This window comes from Acinonyx jubatus, chromosome A2 (genome assembly GCF_027475565.1).
Source record: "Acinonyx jubatus isolate Ajub_Pintada_27869175 chromosome A2, VMU_Ajub_asm_v1.0, whole genome shotgun sequence".
Classification (NCBI taxonomy): Eukaryota; Metazoa; Chordata; class Mammalia; order Carnivora; family Felidae; genus Acinonyx; species Acinonyx jubatus.
In genome coordinates, this window is record NC_069383.1 from 70,313,132 (window position 1) to 70,332,641 (window position 19,510).

A 19,510-nucleotide genomic window follows, 5' to 3' on the forward strand; every position below is an offset into this window, starting at 1 on the left:
TTTTAAGAAGCATCGCCATACACCGGTTAAGATTTTACTTTGTGTTTCTTTACTAGACAAGTTGAACCTTTTTTTTTTGTATATTTAATGACGTTTTGTTTTGTTTTTCCTAAAATTCATGTTCTTTGTCCAGTCCCACCCCCACCACACCCAAGGTTTTTTTTTTTTTTTGTTCAAGTGTTTTGTTTTTAAATTAATGTCTAAGAACTTTTTGTATTTTATGTTCTTATCTAAAGACAAGTACTGAAACCACATGAAATAAGGTACACATTTTTCAGGAGGGAGGGGTGACAGGAAGAGTATAGGAGGATAGACAGGGTGCAGACCTCCAAATAGAGATGTTGCTTATGGCCTTTAGTGCCCTCACCCCCTTGAAAAATTGCCCCACCCATGGCTTCTGACTCCTAGGTGGCCAGGTGTTATACCACATGACTTTAATGATCACAGCTGATGGGATGTCTACTCAAAGGTCATCAGTTAATAGACTGCCAAGGGATTTATGAACTGCACCAGAATCTCTTCCAAAGGAATTAGGATAGAAAAAAAAAATTGCCAATTAATAGTGGATCTAAAAAGACAAACATGCAGAATATGAATGAACCAGATTAGTAGTAGAGCTGCAGAGAACAGAGTCACCAATTCCTGCCCCTGAGATCTCTAAAGCCACCTTAAATGGAGAGTCACATTCCAGCTCCAGTTCCAGCAAAGCTGTTTATCTTTCCCACTCTAAGCATGTCCCTGTCCCATAAGCTTCCTGGACACATCTCTATTATTTACAATTAAGTGAACTTGAAGAAACAATGATTCTGAGCGAAAGTACTTACGATACAGATTTAAGAACTACCTTAGTTACAATTCCATACATATCCCAGTAGAGCCATCCTTCTAGTTAATTCTTTGATTTAACAATTTGTTCAACATAATATCATCGAACATGCAGTCTATGTTAGCTATTGGGCTAGGTGATGAAGGAGACACGGAGACGAATCAGACAATCTCTGCGATCTAGAAGCATATGGTTCAATCACACTTTTCTACATGGCGTGGTCTTTCATTACTGCAGATTGTCAGATCAATGGTGACCAACTAGTTGCTAGGCAACTCGAAAGACAGGAATACAGACCTGATGCAGCTCTATTCTGATATGTATTCTTCTTTGAAATGTTTGTCAAGAACTGTGAAGGGGCTGAAATTTTCTCTGCTTTAAAGCTAAGATGTTAGCCTGCCACAGTTTAATAGATGCTGGCAGAAGACATGTGACATCTAGGTCAGAGACAAAGGAGTTTATTATTACTCACAGCAAGGCAAGCAACTGGAGCTTTGTGTTTACTGCTGGTTCCCTTGCCCCCAAGTCCTATGGGGGCAATGCAGAGCAACCCAGGTGGATGTGTCACAACTGAGGAACACCAAGTGTAGGGAACCCAAATATTTTACAATGGGCTGCAAGCAAACCAGCCAGACATTTGCCCTGTAGGGAAACATTATCTTTATTACAATGGACAGTAACTGTTCTGCGCTCTGGAAGGAGACACTATCTCTCTCTTTCAAGACTGTCCCTATCACTATACAAACATCCTTGAAATGGTTATCCAGAACAAACATTATCAGAATCTTTGCCTGCAAGGCATTTTGCAGAAACACCAAAGCCCCATGGAGAATTGTTTCCTTACCATATTCTTTCTCTGGTACGTTTTTCAGCCATTCAAATTTTTGGTTCTTATTTCTACTAACTCTAAGTACCTACTCACTCTGAGATTGGCCTATACTCCTCTGTTTTTGCTATTCACTCTATATCCTGTTTACTAGGTGTACTCGTTGAAACTTTTTTGTTTTATGTAATAGAAACCAACTTTCTCTCACTTAAGCCAAAAAGATAGTGGAAGGATACTGGATTATTTCATAATTCAAAGCAAAATACCTATTACCATTCTAGGACCTCATCAGCAGAAGTTCATGCCCCACCCCCGCAGAGTGCTGTATTAGCGTGCCTCAACTTCAGTGGCTCCCAGTCTCTGTCATTCTTCACTCCAAGTTTTAAATTCGCAGAGGAGTCAAATGGCACAGTTTGGCTGAGGCTCTGCCTTTATTTTTTTCAGTTATGAAAGGGGAAAAGGCCATAAAAAAGCACAGACCTAGTATATTTTAGCTATTCCCAAATTAGGAGAGATTATTTCTTGGGAGCTTTGGAAGCCTTCTCAATTGCTTTCTAGTCTGTCTAGATTTGTTTTGATTGATATTCCATTACTCATAAGAGAAATACAGTTATTGTATGTAACTTCTTTTTTAAAATCAATTAAATATAGTTTTGTTTTGCAATTTTCTTTTTTTTTTTTTTTTTTTGGTTTGGAGTTATTTTGTGACCTGATAAGCAATTTGGTGATTCAAGAATTTTGGGTAAATATAGGTAGCCTCTAGTGGTTGGAGATCGATTGGACTATATGTCTTTTCTTGTCAATCTTGCTATTAAGTGGTGTGCTACAAGTAGAGCAAGGCTTAGCTCAAATTTTGTTAATATTAAATATTTATTAGCTAGTCATTTATCTTCAAGACCATTATTTCAACAATAAAAATTTATTTTCCACATCTTTTATGCTAACTAATATATCCCCTGATGTAGATTTCAATAATGCTCTTTTAAATACTGCAGTAGCTACCTCTAAAGCTTGGCTTTTCCTAATCAGGGTATTTCCAAGGTTACCTAATCAGCCCTGGAGTGTGGACTAATGTTACCTTATTGCCCACATGCACATATATACATGAGACTTCCTGTGGAAGTATTTTTAAAGTAAATTACCAGACAGACAGTATAATAGGTCAGAATTTAGGCATTTAGTCATGCACTCATGCTAATTTCCATACTCCTTTGTAATTAACATTCCTCCTGGCTGGATTAATTGGGTTTGCAATAAGTAATCACATTTATAATACTGCAACTGTTCCCAAATTAATTGCTCACAAGTTCAATGAGCCATTACATGTTCTCATTTAAAGCAGCTTAGAGAGCCCATGATTTTAGAGCTGTGATCCTAAACATTTTGGGAAGAGGGGCTCAGAATCATCCAAGAATATGTCAATAATATGGTAATGGCAATAAACCAGTGGTTCCCAAACTTTGAGAGTACATGGGAATCATCTTAATGTACTCACTGAAAATGAAAATCTCTTGACTCCACCTCAGCAATTCTGGTTAGGTAGATACTATGGGATCTGGAAAAACTTTAAGTATTGCACACCATCTTCCTAGAAAAAAGCCCATATACACATACTTCCAACTTTACCGGTGATTTTAAGGGACGGTTTCAGAACCCTGTGGCATTAGTTGAGTACAATTTTTCTCAAGACTGGCTGCATATTACATTCGCCAAGGGAGTTTTAAAACAATATTTCAGACCAATTAAATCATAATATGAGTGGTATAGGGTGACTAAATTGTCTGCCTGTTTTTTTCCCCAACCCAGAATGGAGGCTAGAGATTTCTCCCAATGTATCAATCTATTTTACTGAATTAGACTCACTTGACAGATACCTAGCAAAAGTGATAATAAAAAGAAGCCCACTTACCCTATAAATCTTACAAAATACACAGTTTAATTTGTGTATTGGTGAGAAGGCACATCATTTTTGGCATTGATTTGTCTTTCTCTCTTCAAAGGTTCAAAGGATTTAGTGGACTTTGTTTTCTTGTTTGATAGATAGCTCTCCCAAGCTTGAGAGAAGAAAAGCAAGGCTCTTTTTATAATTTATGGTGACAAGGTGAGTGTTTATTGTGATAGTTTAGTTGAAGAAAATCTAAGAAAACATGTGGAACTTCAAATTGAGCATAAGCTTGCTATATTTTAATATTTAACAAAAAGTAAATATTAATTATGAATAAACCCAGAGAATTGGTTAAATTGGCAATTTTCCAGATGTTATCTGAGGAAAGTCTTTTTTTTTTTATTCTTGTGATTAGGAACATATCTTATCATAATGAGCAAAGTAGTAGATGGAAAATTGAGTTACACTCATAAAGTTTAAAAAAAAATTTAGACACTTGTATTATAAGGAAATGGAGACCTATAATCAGTGATAGAAAAACCATGTTGGAAATTACTATAATCCAGCATCTTTGAAGTGGATGCATTTATAATAATACTCATAGAGACATTCAAAGCACTGGCAATAATAGGTGATTTAATGATGCTTAAAACCCTTGAGTAAATTCATATAGGCCAAGAAATTTCCCAGAGGACATGAATTTAATAATTATGATCATTTTGTGTGCTGATCACTTTTGAGTTAGAATTTCTGCTTCCAGAGACAAAGTTTTAGAAACGCAAATTGTGAAAATTAAGTGTCAGGAGTTTGACTAGTTCAACATGTATGTGTATGATTTATAGTCCATTTGTGTACAAGAACTAGTTTCCGAGTAAGCAAAAGGGTGGTTTTCTCAGCTCAGAAAGCTTTGTCTCCAAAATTAGATGCACCTAATGACATTTCAGAAATTTTGCCTTTTTTGTTTTTACTGTTAAGGTGGGATCGTTAGTTTCCTTTGTAAAAAAATGAGATTTTCAAGCTTCTAATAAAAGGTTGATACTTTTTTTATTAGATTGTGGAGGAGGACTCACCAAAATTGTGAGAGTTTGGAAGTTTGCTTGGAATCCATTTGTAGGAGAAAGTGAAGTATAACTGCATTGTAGATGTGCTGTCATTTTAGGCCACTCTTGTCAGAGAAGCTAATGCTCCTGGAATGGGGAGGATGAAGCTACAGGCTTGAGGGAAGACCCAGCTTTGTGGGGATGATGCTAGTGGTGGTGCTGCGTGCTTACTGTCCATCAGTCTTATAAACTGCTATGCATTCCTGTTTCTGATCCTAACAGTCTGGTGGGCAGTTCATCACTATCCCTGTCTTACAGATGAGGAAATGGTGGAGATAGGGTTCATACCTAGAGAGCTCTGCTTTCCAAGCCCCTGTTCTTTCTATCATCCTCTTATTTCCATTCTATATAATCCCCAAACCCCTTGCTTAAATCCTGAAGGGTTATTCAGTGCATTTTGGGGCAACATTTGTATCATTGGACAGCTCTACTCACCCAAAAAGGCCATTCTCCTTTTGAGCTTATGTTTGCCTCCTTGTGACTTCCATTTACCAGCTCCATGGGAGAGATATTAAGGATAGATTAAAATGGGTAAGAAAAAAAAGGGAGCATTGAGGACATGAAGGTGGGCTGCCATGGAAGCTGGAGAGAGGGCTGTGTGTCTGGGGCAGACAGGAAATAAGCACAGGAGGCTGTTCTATTTTCTCCTCCGAAATTTGAGTTTTCATTCTCTGATGGTGTGCATGTGGCTGTGTTAAAAGACTGGGGTGTTCTATTATCCAGTCAGCAGGGGGAGCAGTGAACTCAAAGTGACATCCCGTTGGGAGAGAAAGGCCATCTACTCCGCACAGTGGTTTATGAGTAGGTGTTCTTATTCTGCCTGGCATTAATAGATTCCATTAAAAAAAATTGTTTCTGCCTTTTTTTTTTCATGCTGTTGATGGTTAATTAAGTCATTGGGCACCAAGAGCAATGTTATACCAGAAAAAATTCACTTTACTGGCATTTTGTGTTTGTGAATTTCTTTAAATATGTAGTGAATTGCAATTTTAAGGAGACCTTTCTAGACCATAGGATTGTTAATTCTGGCCAAAATTATTCTTGTAGGTTGGGCTTAGCATAATAGCTCTGTTTGAGAAGAGCCAGATGAAGAGGAGACATTTGGTTCTGGGATGACCTGAGGGTCTCTGAAGAACATGTTCCAATTATTGTCCTTACAGTCTTTTATAATCCCAGGAATTGCAATCTTTTTTAGGTTAAAGCTTCTTTAAAAAAATAACTAAAATATGCATAATTTTCCTAAAAATAACATTATTATTATTATTATTATTTAATAACTCTCTATTATTGAATACATTTGTTCTTAATTTGAAAAGGTTTTGTGAACAGGTGCACTTTGATGTTGTAAGGTCCAACTCTGGGTCATAGAGCATCTGCCAAGTCCTGTTCAAGCGTAGGAGAGAGGTCCCATAGCAGGGAAGTGGAAGAGCGAAATATTTCTATTTTAATGTGGGTTGATGCTGGTTGGTTCTCTCAGGTCTTAGGACAGGAAAAGCAGCATGCTCTGAGTATGAGACCCAAGATGAGATATGAAGGTCATGGTTCAGAAAAGCCCAGGGTTTAATGAATAAGTAATACTGCTTTTGTATAGTGGTTCCTAACATGTTTCTTGGTCATAGACCCTTTGAGGTATCTGAAGAAAGTTGTGGATTCTATTCCAAGAAAAATGCACATACACACAAAATTTGGTGTGCTATTTCAGGAGTCCATTGATGTTCTGCCTTCCCCCGAAGCCCATCCTGAATCCTTGTTTAGGGCAGTAGTCTTCACAGTAGGGGGACGGAATGTGCACGCCCTCTAAGGTATGTATGAAATGATCCACTGGAGTATAGACTCTTCTATTTGTATTTATTTTCTCTCTTTTACAGTTTTTTTTTCCCATGTAGGTTTTCCATTGCACATCATGTATTAGTCCCATAGTACGTAGTACGTGTATAACATTTATATATAAATAGATTAACAAAATTAGTTAAGGGCTCACATTTTTACTGATAGGGAGGCATGACTCAAAATTGATGGGTTACCAATTGAAAGAGTGGTGCTAATTAAATTTAAATTCTAGGTTCTCCTCTCCCTACACTGGAGGGCCAGGGACAGGAGATTAACTCAAGAGATGACTACCAGTGCCTGCAAACTTCAGACCTAAAGATGATCCTTAACCTTCTCAGAGAACTTAAGACACTTTCCCAGGTGCTCTTGGCTAGTCACTGGTGGAGCTGGTGCACATAACCTTGGCTGCTGGCCACAAATTATGTGCTCATTTCACCAAACTGCAGGGAAAAGTCAATCATTATGGGCGGTCGATGGCCCCATTGCAGCAGTTACTGGTGCTCCCTATGGACACTGAGTAGTTGAATCCCTGGCTGATCCAGGCACAAGGATAGAAAGCATATTTTAGCTACTTGATCAGAGGGCTAGGAAGCCGAGCTAACAATTCAGCATTAGCTCTCTCCTGTTGGTACAGTAATACCAACATATTTCAAAACAGATAGAGGGCTCTGGAAGGGTTTAGATTCATCTATGTACAAAAAAGATTTACAATGGGTTATTAAATGGGAGTTTTGAGGCTGGTTTCTCAGGAAGTGCCAACCACTCTTTCTCCCAAATTTCCCTTGGTGCCACTGTCAAAGGCAAAGTACTCATCTAGATGGATTGTTGTTCTGACCCAAAACGACATTTCCAACTTTTCTTATATATAATCCAATTTCTGAACTTCGTTTTCAGTGATATTAAGTGGAATAGCAGAAAAAAGTATTTTGGCATTAAAGATAATAAATGTGTTCTGCATTGGTCAGGTGTCCTTGCTCTTTGCCAGTGCATTAGCTGTATTGATTTTAGAATTTTAAATGACCCTTTTTACCAGACTTGATTAATGTCTCGTCCCCCAGTCTTGGCTACCTGCTCCTTCCTTCTCTCATATGCAATCTTCTTCCTTCTCAGACTGGCACAGTTAGAGGTGGCTGACCTTCATAGGACCAAGGGTCAGGAAATGTTGTGAGGAGGGTCCCTTGGGCCTGGTGATTAGTCTCTAAAGAGAGGGCTGGTGTGCCAGGGTCAAGCCTTCGGTACTTTGCCCAGGCCCCGGGAACACTCACAGTGGACCTCCTGCTTGGTAAGTACCAGACTGTTCTAATACGTGGCTTCCAGAGAAGAAGCCTCTGGCCAGACACAGAGCGTTTGAAAGTGAAATTAGATCTCTGGCAAAAGCTGACCAGCTAAACCCAAATGCCACTATTACTGCATGAAGCTAAGGTTAATTTTCTGAGATTCCCTCTCATTAATTAATAGTGTCCTCCGCTATCCTCACAGGACACTTGGTTTAAAATTGTGTTCACACATTATTTTATTCTCTCTCTGCAACTAAACTGTGAAATCCCTGAGGATGCCGCTGCTTGGTATGTATGGCCTCGTGCACCCCTTTCTGATGCCCCCCAGTGTGGCTGGGTCACTGTAAGTGATGACTCTTAGGTTAGGGTTTTCTTCTCTTTCAGAAGATGAATGGGTGGGAGGTGGACCACTGTTTCCCCGGAGATGGCTACTTCTCAGCCAGGATTGTTTTCCCTTGTTGGCTGCTTATTTCTTTTCATAATATTTTAAGGCTAAATTTGTTGTAAATGATAAAGGTGATACAGTTATATCATAGCAAATCTGGAAAATTCAGGCATAAAAGTCATTCCTATCATTACTCCGTGAATGTGCCTACTCCTAGCATTTTTACACGCATGTTTGATATATTTCTAATGACAGTGTACTTGAAAATGATATTTTAAAGATTGTAATATTCCGTTCTAAGCATTTTTTGTTGTTTAACTACCCTCATAAATGTTATTGGGTTATCAACACTTATTTCACTGTTTTCCCATTGCTTTCTATTAGATATACCATTATTCATTCCTCATTAGTATTTATTGGCTATACCATCATTTATTTCGTCATTACTATTTTATCAGATATACCCTTATTTATTGAACTATTTTTCTGTAGTCCCAACTGATGACTAAATGGTTATTAATGACTCTTGGCTTAAGAAATCTGCCTGTTTGGATTCAGTTTGACAAAGAACATTATTATTATTATCATCTAACGTAGTGTTTGGCTCATAGCTGGTACTCAGGAAATGGCTTCTTCCTTCTTCGCTTTCACCCTTTACGCTAACTTTCTTGGATTGTGACCTGAGGGCAAGGCATGTTGAAGGATGCCTTCAACAGAGATGTCTAACTGGTTATCATGTAAGCTTGCCCTGGCCATTTTAATTACTAATTTGTAAGGAGTACTCATATTCTGATATACAGGGGTTTGGTTTTCTTTGTATCATTTGGTCAGCTATATTGGTTCATTCTTGCCGGATACAAAATGTTAGAGCCACAAACGGTTGTGGAGATCACTGGGTACAGTGGCTTCTTGATGGATGTACCTCAGAATTTTGCAGGGTTCTTAGGAATACTGATTCCCTACTAAATCTTAATTTGGTGGCTGAGGACTGGGAATCTGCATTCTAATAAGCATCCCTGTGTTCAGAGTCAGGTAGCGGGAAGGACCATAATTGGAAGTTACCGTTTGGGTAATAGACTATGCTAACTTTTTAGACTTGATGTTAGATTTTCATCATGTTCAGTCTTTTGCTTTTAAAACTAATTGAATCTTGAGATGACTTATTTCAGGAGGCAAATATTACAATCCCAATTATGTTCTGCAACAGGAAATAAGCTCTAAATGAATCTTAACATTTTACTTGACACATCACTCTGTTTAAGTGTATTAAAGATGTCATTGAAAGGTGCAGAGGAGGAAAATGAACTTGATTTGGCAGGTAGGTGTTCATGGTACTATTATCCACAACTGTCTGTGCTGATTGACAGCACACACATTACCTCCTCACACGCATTGTACTCAGTTGCATCAGATTTAAGTGTATGGCATTTTTACTGAATATTTGAAACTGTTTTAGTTAATAGTATTAATTGTGCATAGACCAACTTTCAGCCACTGCTTCAAAGTACTTAATAGACAATAAACCAGAAGGTTCTGTGGATCTCTGCTTAGAGTAAACTTAGGTCTACAATACCATTTGTTGAAGTATTATGTATTTTGAGCAGGGCAAGTGTTTATAGTTCAGAGAAGGAATCTTCCCCGTATTAGATATGGAAGTTGAGGGGCAGAAAGGTGAAACGCTCAAGGTCCCTTGACCGCAAGAAGCAGAGTCAGAATTGGGGCTCAGATCTCCTGGGTCCTTGTTCTCTGCTCTTTCTATTATACCACACTGCCCTTTTTGCATAGTTTCTATCTAATGAGAAACAGTCTAACGGCTGGTAGAGATGCTATAATCCATACTTATATTGCAAAGAGCATCAAAGCAAGGAATTCTACTCAGCATTTTCTTTTGGAAAACCAAACATGCTTTATTTCATTTTTTTCACAATTTATTTAAACATCTCACATATACAAAATAGGTACAATTTAATCTTTCTGCTTGTCCGAGAAACAAGGCTTCTTTTTGGTACCATGGGAGAGGATGAAAATGAGACTGGCAAAGAACAAATGCTGAATTTAAAGAAGAGGATGAGGTTGGGCAAGCAATCTGCATACTTTTATTTGGGAAGAAGATGTAAAATACTGATGCTAAATCAAATGAAGAAAGAACACACACCGCAACCCATTACAGAGGAGTCTTTCTTCTCAGAGTCCTCTAGCACCATCAACAGTCTTCAAGTATCTGAAATACTGGTAGCACCTTTGTATTTGGAACAAAACAAAACAAGTACCTCAGCTCATCTCCGTCTAGGTCAGCACCTAATGGTGTGGATCACACTCATAGGAAAGTGTTTTGAGGTAGTTTTAAACCTTTGGAAGTCTGGGTTTTAAACTTCCCTCTGTGGAAGATATTCAAAAGCCACAAGTGGTGCAAATTGTTCATGGTTTTTATTTTATTTTTCAATTTTTATTTTGGTTTTCTTACAAAGGTTGACATTTTCCACAACAGGTGTAAGAGTGTTGAAAAAAGTTCCAAATCTTTGGGGGGAAGGGAGGGAATGAATGAAATCGTATTGCACTATGCTCTGATCAATCCTTCTCCTTCTCTTTTGCCCACAATTTAAGCAAATAGATGTGCAGGGGAAATGAAATGGAAGGACTCAGCTCTCAGTTAAAAAAGAAGAAAAAGAAATGGCAAAGAGAGAAAGTTTTTTTCGGACTTCTTTTGTTTTCTTTTTAATTTAGGTTGAGTTCATTTATTTGAAACAGACTGGGCCAACGTCCACCCTGATTTCTTGGTCAGCACCACCGATGTCCAAAGGTGCAATATCAAGGATAGGCAGGCGGGATGGCTTATTTGTTTTGTATTCAATGATTGTCTTTTTCCATTCATTTGTCTTTTTCTGTTTAAAAAAGGAAAAAAAGTACATATATGAAAAGCAGCATTATTTCTACATCTAGTATCGTCAGAACCTTAGATATTTAAGAACCACTTTGGGGCTTGTTCATTCCGAAGTTTTCCCAAGGTCAACATGTTCTCTTTGCAACAGAAATATCAGGGGTGTCTTTAGGGAGAGCAGTTTCTTACCAGTCTAATTTTTTTTTTAATTTTATTTTTTTCAACGTTTATTTATTTTTGGGACAGAGAGAGACAGAGCATGAACGGGGGAGGGGCAGAGAGAGAGGGAGACACAGAATCGGAAACAGGCTCCAGGCTCTGAGCCATCAGCCCAGAGCCTGACGCGGGGCTCGAACTCACGGACCGCGAGATCGTGACCTGGCTGAAGTCGGACGCTTAACCGACTGTGCCACCCAGGCACCCCCCAGTCTAATTTTTTAAAAGAAAATTTCAATATGTATTCCACGTGGCTTACTGCTACATTATCGTTTTTGGGGTGTGCGTGTGTGGGTAAGGGAGAGCCAGGTGGGTATGCAGGCTGCTGCAAGTAAATTTTAATTTTTCTGCAATGTCTAGCATATTATAGAGAAAAATCGCATGCACGCCATACTAATAAGTAAAATAAAATACATATAACCATAAGTGATAGCTTGGGACCTTTTAACCTCAAGTAATTTTAAATTGTGGGCAGACATCATCATTTAACGAACTCATGTTTAAAGAAAAACAGCTAGTGCATGGACACTGTATATATTTTAGCACTGCAGAGAATTTCAGAAGGCAAGGTCTGATAAGAACACTCAGAATTTAATTTAAATAAATACAGTTATGAAAATAGATTTAGTAAGTTAGGTCTCTTATTCATCTGTTTATGGTCTTATTCATTCATTACGGTCTAAGTTAAAACTCCATCTCCCCACCTCCAAAATACACTCCCCAAATACGCATATCCCCACATTTCACTATTACTTACAGAGCAGCCGTCTACAAGAACAGTGTAAGTGAACCTGCTGTTGCCCTCGGCAACAAGTTCAACATCGTTGGAGCCTTGCAGAATGACAGCCTTTTTCAGGTTGCCAGTCTCCTCATCCATGTATGCAATGCTGTTCTTGCAGTGGTAGGTGATGTTTTGAGAGGCATGGTTGGCCAGCAGGCGCATGAAGGCAAGTTGAGTAGCCATTTCCTTGGTGGTTACTCCTTCAACATTATATTCAAACTACAGAAAATAAGATAGAAATTCTAGTTAAGTGGAGATGGCCTCAGGTACTAAGAGTCAAAAAAAAAAAAGTCTGGTATAGGGAGGAATAATGGACTCAGAGCTGACCTTGGGAAAAAGGTACTTTTCCAGGAAACTCAATTCACTGGTCTTTGAAATATTAGTTACTTAGAAGGGACATAGGAACTACCAGGCTGAGGCAAGATCATCTCAAAAAGGTACCTGTTTTAGATAAGGTATTTTTAATGGGTATGTATCTTCTTTAGAATAAGAGAACAAGGAGACAGAGATTCAGACCTCTTTCTTTTTCTGTAATCCCCACCAGGAGGCATGCAATAAAGTTGGTGAAAAGATTTCATTAAAAATTCAGAAAAGCACATGTTCTGAAAATATACATTCATGGGTACAGGGATGCATATGCTGGCCAGTACTTCCTCACACTAAATGTCATTAGTCAGTTTCTCCAGGGATTATCAGTTGAGCCAAATTTGCAGAATAACTTTGAATTGTGTGGGTACGTTCAATCAATCCATCTTTAACGTACAATCCCAGGATAGAACTGGAACCCAAGAAAAGAGCAGGTTCTTTTAACAATCCCATTTGGATAAAGGACTAAAATGCAGATCATTAAAAAGCAAACAATCTTAATAATATTATTTAGTAGGAGAAGGAATGTTTGTAGGATTCCTCACCTGGGTACCACCATTGATAGTTTCTCCTAACCACACGTGCTTCTTGACCTTGGAATTTCTGTACCAGTTCTTGGCTAGGATGTTTTCAGGTTGAGCCCGGATACAGGTTTCGCCAGTAGAGAAATCACAGTATACTTTGATAGCATCCATAGTGCATCCTTGGTTAGGGTCAATCCAGTAGTAACCTTTAAAGAAGACAAGACCCAGCTCATAAAACTTCTTATTGAGTGGACTATAGGTTCTAATAATTACTAGACCAAGATTTCGATGCTTATAAGTAACATTGTCTACCCTACATTTAATAGGAAGAGGATGGCTACTTTCCAGATTAGACAGTTCCTTCTCTCCTCTCCTCCGTGAAACATCAAATCAGAGTATATGAAAAATACACATTAAGAGAAGCCTGAAACTGGATGCTGGTGAAGAAGAAAATGCTTCTAATTAGGCATGATTCTACATAATGCAATTTTTACCCAAAACCTTTTCATTCTAAATGTCAGTGGGAACTGACTTTGCAAAGCCCAGCTTGTGAGAAGGGCCATTCTGGCTTGGGTATCTTGACCTACCACTGCTCCACTCGGGGTGGCTAAGTCTCAAGTCACGGCATGTGCGAGCTGGGTTCTTCCTAGAGCCTTCAGGAGTAAGAAGGGTCTCAATCTGGTTGTTGAGAGATTTCAGAGTAGCATCAACTTCATAATCCTTGGGTCTGAGAGAAGGTGGTGAGCGAGGCTGGTCAGCCCTGTAGAAGTCCCCTTCGTAACCAAAATCATAACCACCACCACTTGGGCCAGGAGGTCCAGGAGGGCCAGGGGGACCAGGGGGGCCCTGCAAAGGTGAACGTGAGAAAAAGGAGGTTTTGTATTTGGTCACAGTGAGAGACATCAGTGACAGCAGATTTTCAGTCGAGCATCACACACAAGCATGTTCTAATAAGTAAAAAAGAACTAAGTCCATGAAATAAACAACTTGATCTCAGACATACTTGCAGGGATGGGCCTAAACAACGTTATCACATACAGATAATTTTTACACGTTTTAGAACTAACATGTGGCAGTGGGGGGCAACTTTAATGTGTTGTTGTAACCATCTTGGTTTAGTCTGAAGAAGATATTCCTTAGGTCTGTGATGCTCTTTATTATTTCCCAAAACGATACTTACAGCAGGACCTTGGCTACCCTGAGAGCCACGAACGCCAGCAGGTCCGACTGAACCAGGATGTCCAGTGCGACCGTCTTTGCCCATAGGGCCAGAAGGACCAGCAGGGCCCTAGGGAAGAAGGACGCTGGGTCTGAGTGAGTCAGTAAAAACCCCACAAGGAAGCAGAGGCCTGGGCTCAGTGCCTGACATAAACTCCATTTCAGAGATAAATGTCTCTTGGATTGACTTACCCTAGGACCAGCAGGACCCACAGAGCCAGGAGCACCTTGATCGCCATGTTGGCCCTTTAAAGAGAGAACAGGAAAATCACACTTTCAGAACACGTGTCGACAAATAGGTTTTTTTAAATTGAATGGAAAACTTTAGTTTCAATGGACTCTGGATTGAGAAAATTGAAAATGTAAAATGGGGCTCTTTTCTCCCATTATGTCTATTATATTCAATTATATTTTTTTCTACAAGCTATTTCAGCAGTGCAATATTAGTCATTCCTCTAATTATATTTATTTTAAGTGGGGTTGAAGGACATTGTTGCCAAGAGATTTTAATATATGTATATTTCAATTTCCCTTAACCCTCACCTCTTTGTGTTGGGATGAAATGGCATTAATCTCTGCGAGATGGAGTGAGCCAGAGAATGGGAAATGAATATGATGTAGGACATTTTAGAACAACGGCAGTGAAAATTTGAGGAAGATCTTTTAAGATCCGTATACATGCACGATGTCCACATTTTACTTACAGCAAGACCAGGAAGACCTTGCAGTCCATTGTGTCCCTTTAAGCCAGGAAGACCCCTAGGCCCCTTGTCACCAGGCTCTCCTTTATCACCTCGAATACCTTGTGGGCCCTGTATAGAAAAAAGAAGGGCAGATAGGACATTTACTTCTTTAGAAAATGAGACTCCCGTGCCCACAAATATTGCTTAATCTGTTTACAAAGCAACTCAGGATGTGCAAAGGTTTAAAAGCCATGGGGGTGTTATCTATTCCCTTAATCTGCTTTAGTTGAGCTTCCTGTGAAGTGGCTAGATTTTTGTGATTATTTAAAACAAGCAGAAGGGATTTGAAATAGAAGAGACTTAGAAGCTATTTGTAGCAATTCTCAACATGGACTACATTTTTAAAAAAAATATGAAGTCTAGCCTGTATATTATTTATTTCCTTCACAGACAGTCTGGACTGAGGCTCCTTAAATGTTAATTTGTAAAGAAATCATCACCATGTACATACAGTAGGACCTCTTGGACCAACAGCACCAACGGGACCAACAACACCAGCAGGACCCTGTGAGTTGAAAAAGAAAAACATAACTGATCAGCCAAGCCCAAAACTCTCCTCCCCAAGCCCCCATAGTTCCCAAGTGTGGGGAGGTCACAAGGGAAGCCTACAAAGATGGCAGCACACAGGGACTGGTATTTACAAACTTACAGGTTCACCACGGTTTCCATGTTTTCCAGTGGGACCCACGGGGCCATGAGGACCAGGTGCGCCCACAGCGCCAACTGGACCAATGTTGCCAGGGTAACCGCGTTCTCCCTACCAAAGGCAAAGTGAAGTTTAGCATCAAACTGTTCTGTGTTTTCGTCACTTTTCAACTGGAGAAAGACAGAGAGGTATACTGACCTTGTGTCCAGGTTGACCGTCGCGGCCTGGGGGACCATCATTCCCAGGGTTGCCCTGTGAAGACACCACACCAATGAAGGCACTTAGTGAGGCTCTTTAACCCACCAGCCCCTATAGTTCAGCTCCTCCGTCTTCATCACTCCCAGTGCTCACTAGTGAACCCACTTTCAGACTTAAAAGACAGGAGCAAGAACTTGCCAACCTAGTTTCTTTTAGAGGTGTTTTGGATATTTTGGCCAACTTTGAAGCATGCTCTTCAAAGACCCATCCATCCCCCAGTCCAAGTAATTTTTCGTATTTTCAATACCAGGAGTGGTCAGTACATGCTGATTTAATGGAGAAACAGACCATCTTGTTCCAAAACTTGGAACAAGAGGAACTCAGCTCAGGATATGATGTTGCACATAATGAAACACAGCTAGGTTTTCTAGCTATGTTTATATAGTTAGTATGTAGTCTAGTACGACAAACCAAGCGTCATACTCACATCGCGACCAGCTTCACCAGGAGCACCATTGACTCCAGGTGCGCCCACAGCACCAGAGGGACCACGAGCCCCAGGTGGACCAGAGATGCCGAGAGGTCCAGGTTCACCCTAGAGGCAGAGAACACAAAACAACATTCTTCTTATTGGATTGAGAGCAAACCTCACCCTTCCTAAACAACCCCGGCGAGGAGATTCCAGTTTGCAAGGAGAAGGTACAGTGAGACTGAATGGGTCACAAAATGGTAAGAAGTGTCATCAGTGTTATCCTTGCCCTCATCCTACACACTCAGATGGTCAGCTTTATTGAATTTTGGAATGCTGTTCTGTACAGGTGAGCCTAGTTACGTCCGATATCCCAAATGAAATGAATTCATAAAGTTGAGAGAGTTTATGGAGGTGAGCTGAGCCCTAGCTCCTGTCATGTATAGGATTTAATGGAATGATTCAGAACTTCCAGAGCTTCATTCTTCCAACAGGATAAATGATGCCAGCATTTCACACTGCAGAGGAGTAAATGCAATTAGAGCTTATATAGTTCTTAAGCATGTAAAAAGAACAAAAATCATTCTGCATAATATTAAGCTGTATCTTTATAGCGTGTGTCTAAGTAAGGTGGTATTAAAGCTTCTTAGATAAGTGACATGTGATCTGTATAAAGAAAATGCCATGAATAAAAAATCTTAAGTGGAGTTATTCAGTGATCAATCTGTCACATCTGAAGTGGCAGCTTTTAAAATCTTTTATTATGTTAATGAGAATAAGAATGGTGTCAAACACTTACCACAGATCCAGAAACACCTGGTAGACCACGTTCACCTCTAGAGCCTGGGAGACCCAGAATACCAGGAGCACCAAGAAGACCTTGAGGACCAGGGGTTCCAGGGGGTCCCTGAACAAGAGGAAAAATACCATTACTAATAAGCCCCTCAGTGACAATACGGGTTGGCTTGAGGATTGTGAGAATGCGCTATCCTCGGTTTAGAAAAAAGCTAGTGACCTTCCATTAGTAGGATGTATCCTTGGATATCTTTTCTCTAGTGATGAGTTTCATGTTGGCAAGTATATTTCTTTGTACCCAGTTCCTCCCTGACACCAATGGAACGACATTAAAGAATATGTGGTTGTGATTAATGAAGCCATCTGGGGTAGTGAAATAGAGTTTTTATGGAATCTATGCCAAGATGCAAATTTTGACCTCGGCCTCTAACTGAACCAGGTCTAAGAAAGACACATTTCAGAGTAACAACGATACTGAACAATGCATGTTTAAGGAATTGGTAGCTTGCTGAGATTTGATAAATTTACAATAGGATGACCATGGCAATGGGATTCTGTTCAGTTCCCAGTACCAGTAAGGTGCCATTTTGATAAAAGAGTGAGTTCCTTCATTTATTGTCATCCCCATCTCATGCCTTCTGAGCAACTGCTGAAGCTATGACACCTCAGTATCTGTTGGACAGATTTCCTGGCTCAAATTGAGCTCTACTTGAAAGCCTGCAACACTCATCAACAAATATATGCCACTTGAAGATCTGTATAAGGCTTTATTTTAATTCAACACAAGGTATTAAGAAAGAGAAGCTTGAAATCACTTACAGCAGTTCCAGGCTCTCCAGAGGGACCCTTCTCACCAGCAAAGCCAGGGGGACCAGATGCACCTGTTTCTCCTGTTCGGCCAACTGGACCTTGGTCACCCCGAGGCCCACGAAGTCCTTCTTTACCAGCAGCACCAGGGGGACCAGGAGGGCCAGTGATACCCTGTGAGCAAATGGCAAGGTTATTTATCCTCAGTTAATCATCACAGACCTGGGAGAGAGCAGCAGAGGTTCCAGATATTAAGATGCAAACAGTGTGAAGCAACAGGATGATACCCTGACCATTTGGGGGACATGTTTAGGGTTTGTAATAGTCTTTCTTATGGAGAGAAGCAGCTCCCATCCTTTCTCCGAAGGTTATGGCAAAATGAATAACTGAAGCAGAGGCTATGGCAAATGTTGGCGAGGAAAAGCAATGCTGTGCTACGAGGATCCTGGCATATTGGAATCAGAACTTTGTAGAGTTAGAAGAGTTAGTCGTCAATGAATGGGACTTTGGGTTTTGGAGGACTCTGCTCATTTTTTTTTGAAGAAAGACAATACTGGAATTTTGTTCATAATTGAGGAATCACATATGCTCTCAACTAGGTTTAATTAAATGCCTACAGGGAATGAAGATTTTTCCGTTATGAACCTGTAAAAGGATTCCAAGAAATCAACATCTTTGTGATTTTTTTCCCTGAAACCTTAACCGGAAGACTTAATCCTTGGTAATTAATTAAATTCTCTTGAGTCCTGACAGGAGAGTCTGAATCAGAATTAAATTAGAGGCCAAACCACCTTTAAATTCTGGAACAATTATACCTTAACAACGGAGGCAGAATGTTGGCCATAAAGGGTAATTAGATATAGAAATATCTGATATGTGACTAAAACTGTTCTGTTTTTTTTTTTATTTTTAACGAAGAGACCGTGCCCCTAAAAAGGGACTTGTGTTCACATGAATAAAAGCCTCTTAAGCCGATATTATAAAATATAATTTGTGATGATTTTGCCTTAATGGTTCAGGAAAACTGATTTCAGACCAGTAAAGTAATAGCAAAATATTAGTAGCGTGTTTCTAGAGAGTTTCTTACCAATTTCCTATTAGAGGCAAGGTTGTTTGGCTAAATGACACATTTTGAAGTGATTTACTTACAGAGGGTCCAGGAGGACCAGTCCGTCCAGCAGCACCAGGGAAACCAGTAGCACCCTAAGAACCAAGCACATTAAAATTCCACAATCAATGGCAGCTCTAGGGGTGTAAGATGGAAACTTCTCCTCTGACAATTCCTCAATACACATGACCATAGATAGACCAAGGAGTAGGTGGTGGCACCCTCATATAGGGTATTATTTAACAAGAACCCCCCAAAAATTTTTAAAAAAAAGAAAAAAGGGGGTGCCTGGGTGGCTCAGTCGGTTAAGCGTCCAACTTCAGCTCAGGTCACGATCTCGCGGTCCGTGAGTTCGAGCCCCGCGTCGGGCTCTGGGCTGATGGCTCAGAGCCTGGAGCCTGCTTCCGATTCTGTGTCTCCCTCTCTCTCTGCCCCTCCCCCCGTTCATGCTCTGTCTCTCTCTGTCTCAAAAATAAATAAAAACGGTAAAAAAAAAAAAATTAAAAAAAAAACAAGAACCCCAAAGACCTTCCATCTCTACACAGCTTTCCGACCAGCGTGCCCCAATTGCAACATCCATATTTTGCATTAAGGCTCTGATGGTCCTTTTTGAAATGCTGGTATGTAACCTG

General features: G+C 39.8%; 1 protein-coding gene and 2 long non-coding RNA genes across 4 annotated transcripts in view; 2 read left to right on the plus strand and 1 right to left on the minus strand.

Annotated features, from left to right (window-relative positions):
- The window catches only part of LOC113603043 (uncharacterized), a 65,483-nt gene extending 47,543 nt beyond the window's left edge, over positions 1-17,940 (plus strand). For both annotated transcript variants that reach the window (XR_008296831.1, XR_003424589.2), the window contains exon 3: positions 15,246-17,940. This is a non-coding gene — a long non-coding RNA (uncharacterized LOC113603043). The remainder of the gene's footprint in view (positions 1-15,245) is intronic.
- LOC128314787 (uncharacterized) lies at positions 6,017-10,800 on the plus strand. The gene is made up of 2 exons (XR_008296832.1): positions 6,017-6,439; positions 7,578-10,800. It is a non-coding gene; the product is annotated as an uncharacterized LOC128314787 (long non-coding RNA).
- The window catches only part of COL1A2 (collagen type I alpha 2 chain), a 35,846-nt gene continuing 26,873 nt past the window's right edge, over positions 10,538-19,510 (minus strand). Inside the window, exons 39-52 of the mRNA XM_015066536.3 lie at positions 18,920-18,973; positions 17,783-17,944; positions 16,968-17,075; positions 16,187-16,294; positions 15,700-15,753; positions 15,505-15,612; positions 15,307-15,360; positions 14,817-14,924; positions 14,305-14,358; positions 14,075-14,182; positions 13,482-13,740; positions 12,916-13,100; positions 11,981-12,223; positions 10,538-11,011 (exon numbers count right to left, since the gene is read on the minus strand). Of these exons, the coding sequence (XP_014922022.1) occupies positions 10,865-11,011; positions 11,981-12,223; positions 12,916-13,100; positions 13,482-13,740; positions 14,075-14,182; positions 14,305-14,358; positions 14,817-14,924; positions 15,307-15,360; positions 15,505-15,612; positions 15,700-15,753; positions 16,187-16,294; positions 16,968-17,075; positions 17,783-17,944; positions 18,920-18,973 (1,752 nt within the window). The 3' untranslated portion in view covers positions 10,538-10,864. The remainder of the gene's footprint in view (positions 11,012-11,980; positions 12,224-12,915; positions 13,101-13,481; positions 13,741-14,074; positions 14,183-14,304; positions 14,359-14,816; positions 14,925-15,306; positions 15,361-15,504; positions 15,613-15,699; positions 15,754-16,186; positions 16,295-16,967; positions 17,076-17,782; positions 17,945-18,919; positions 18,974-19,510) is intronic.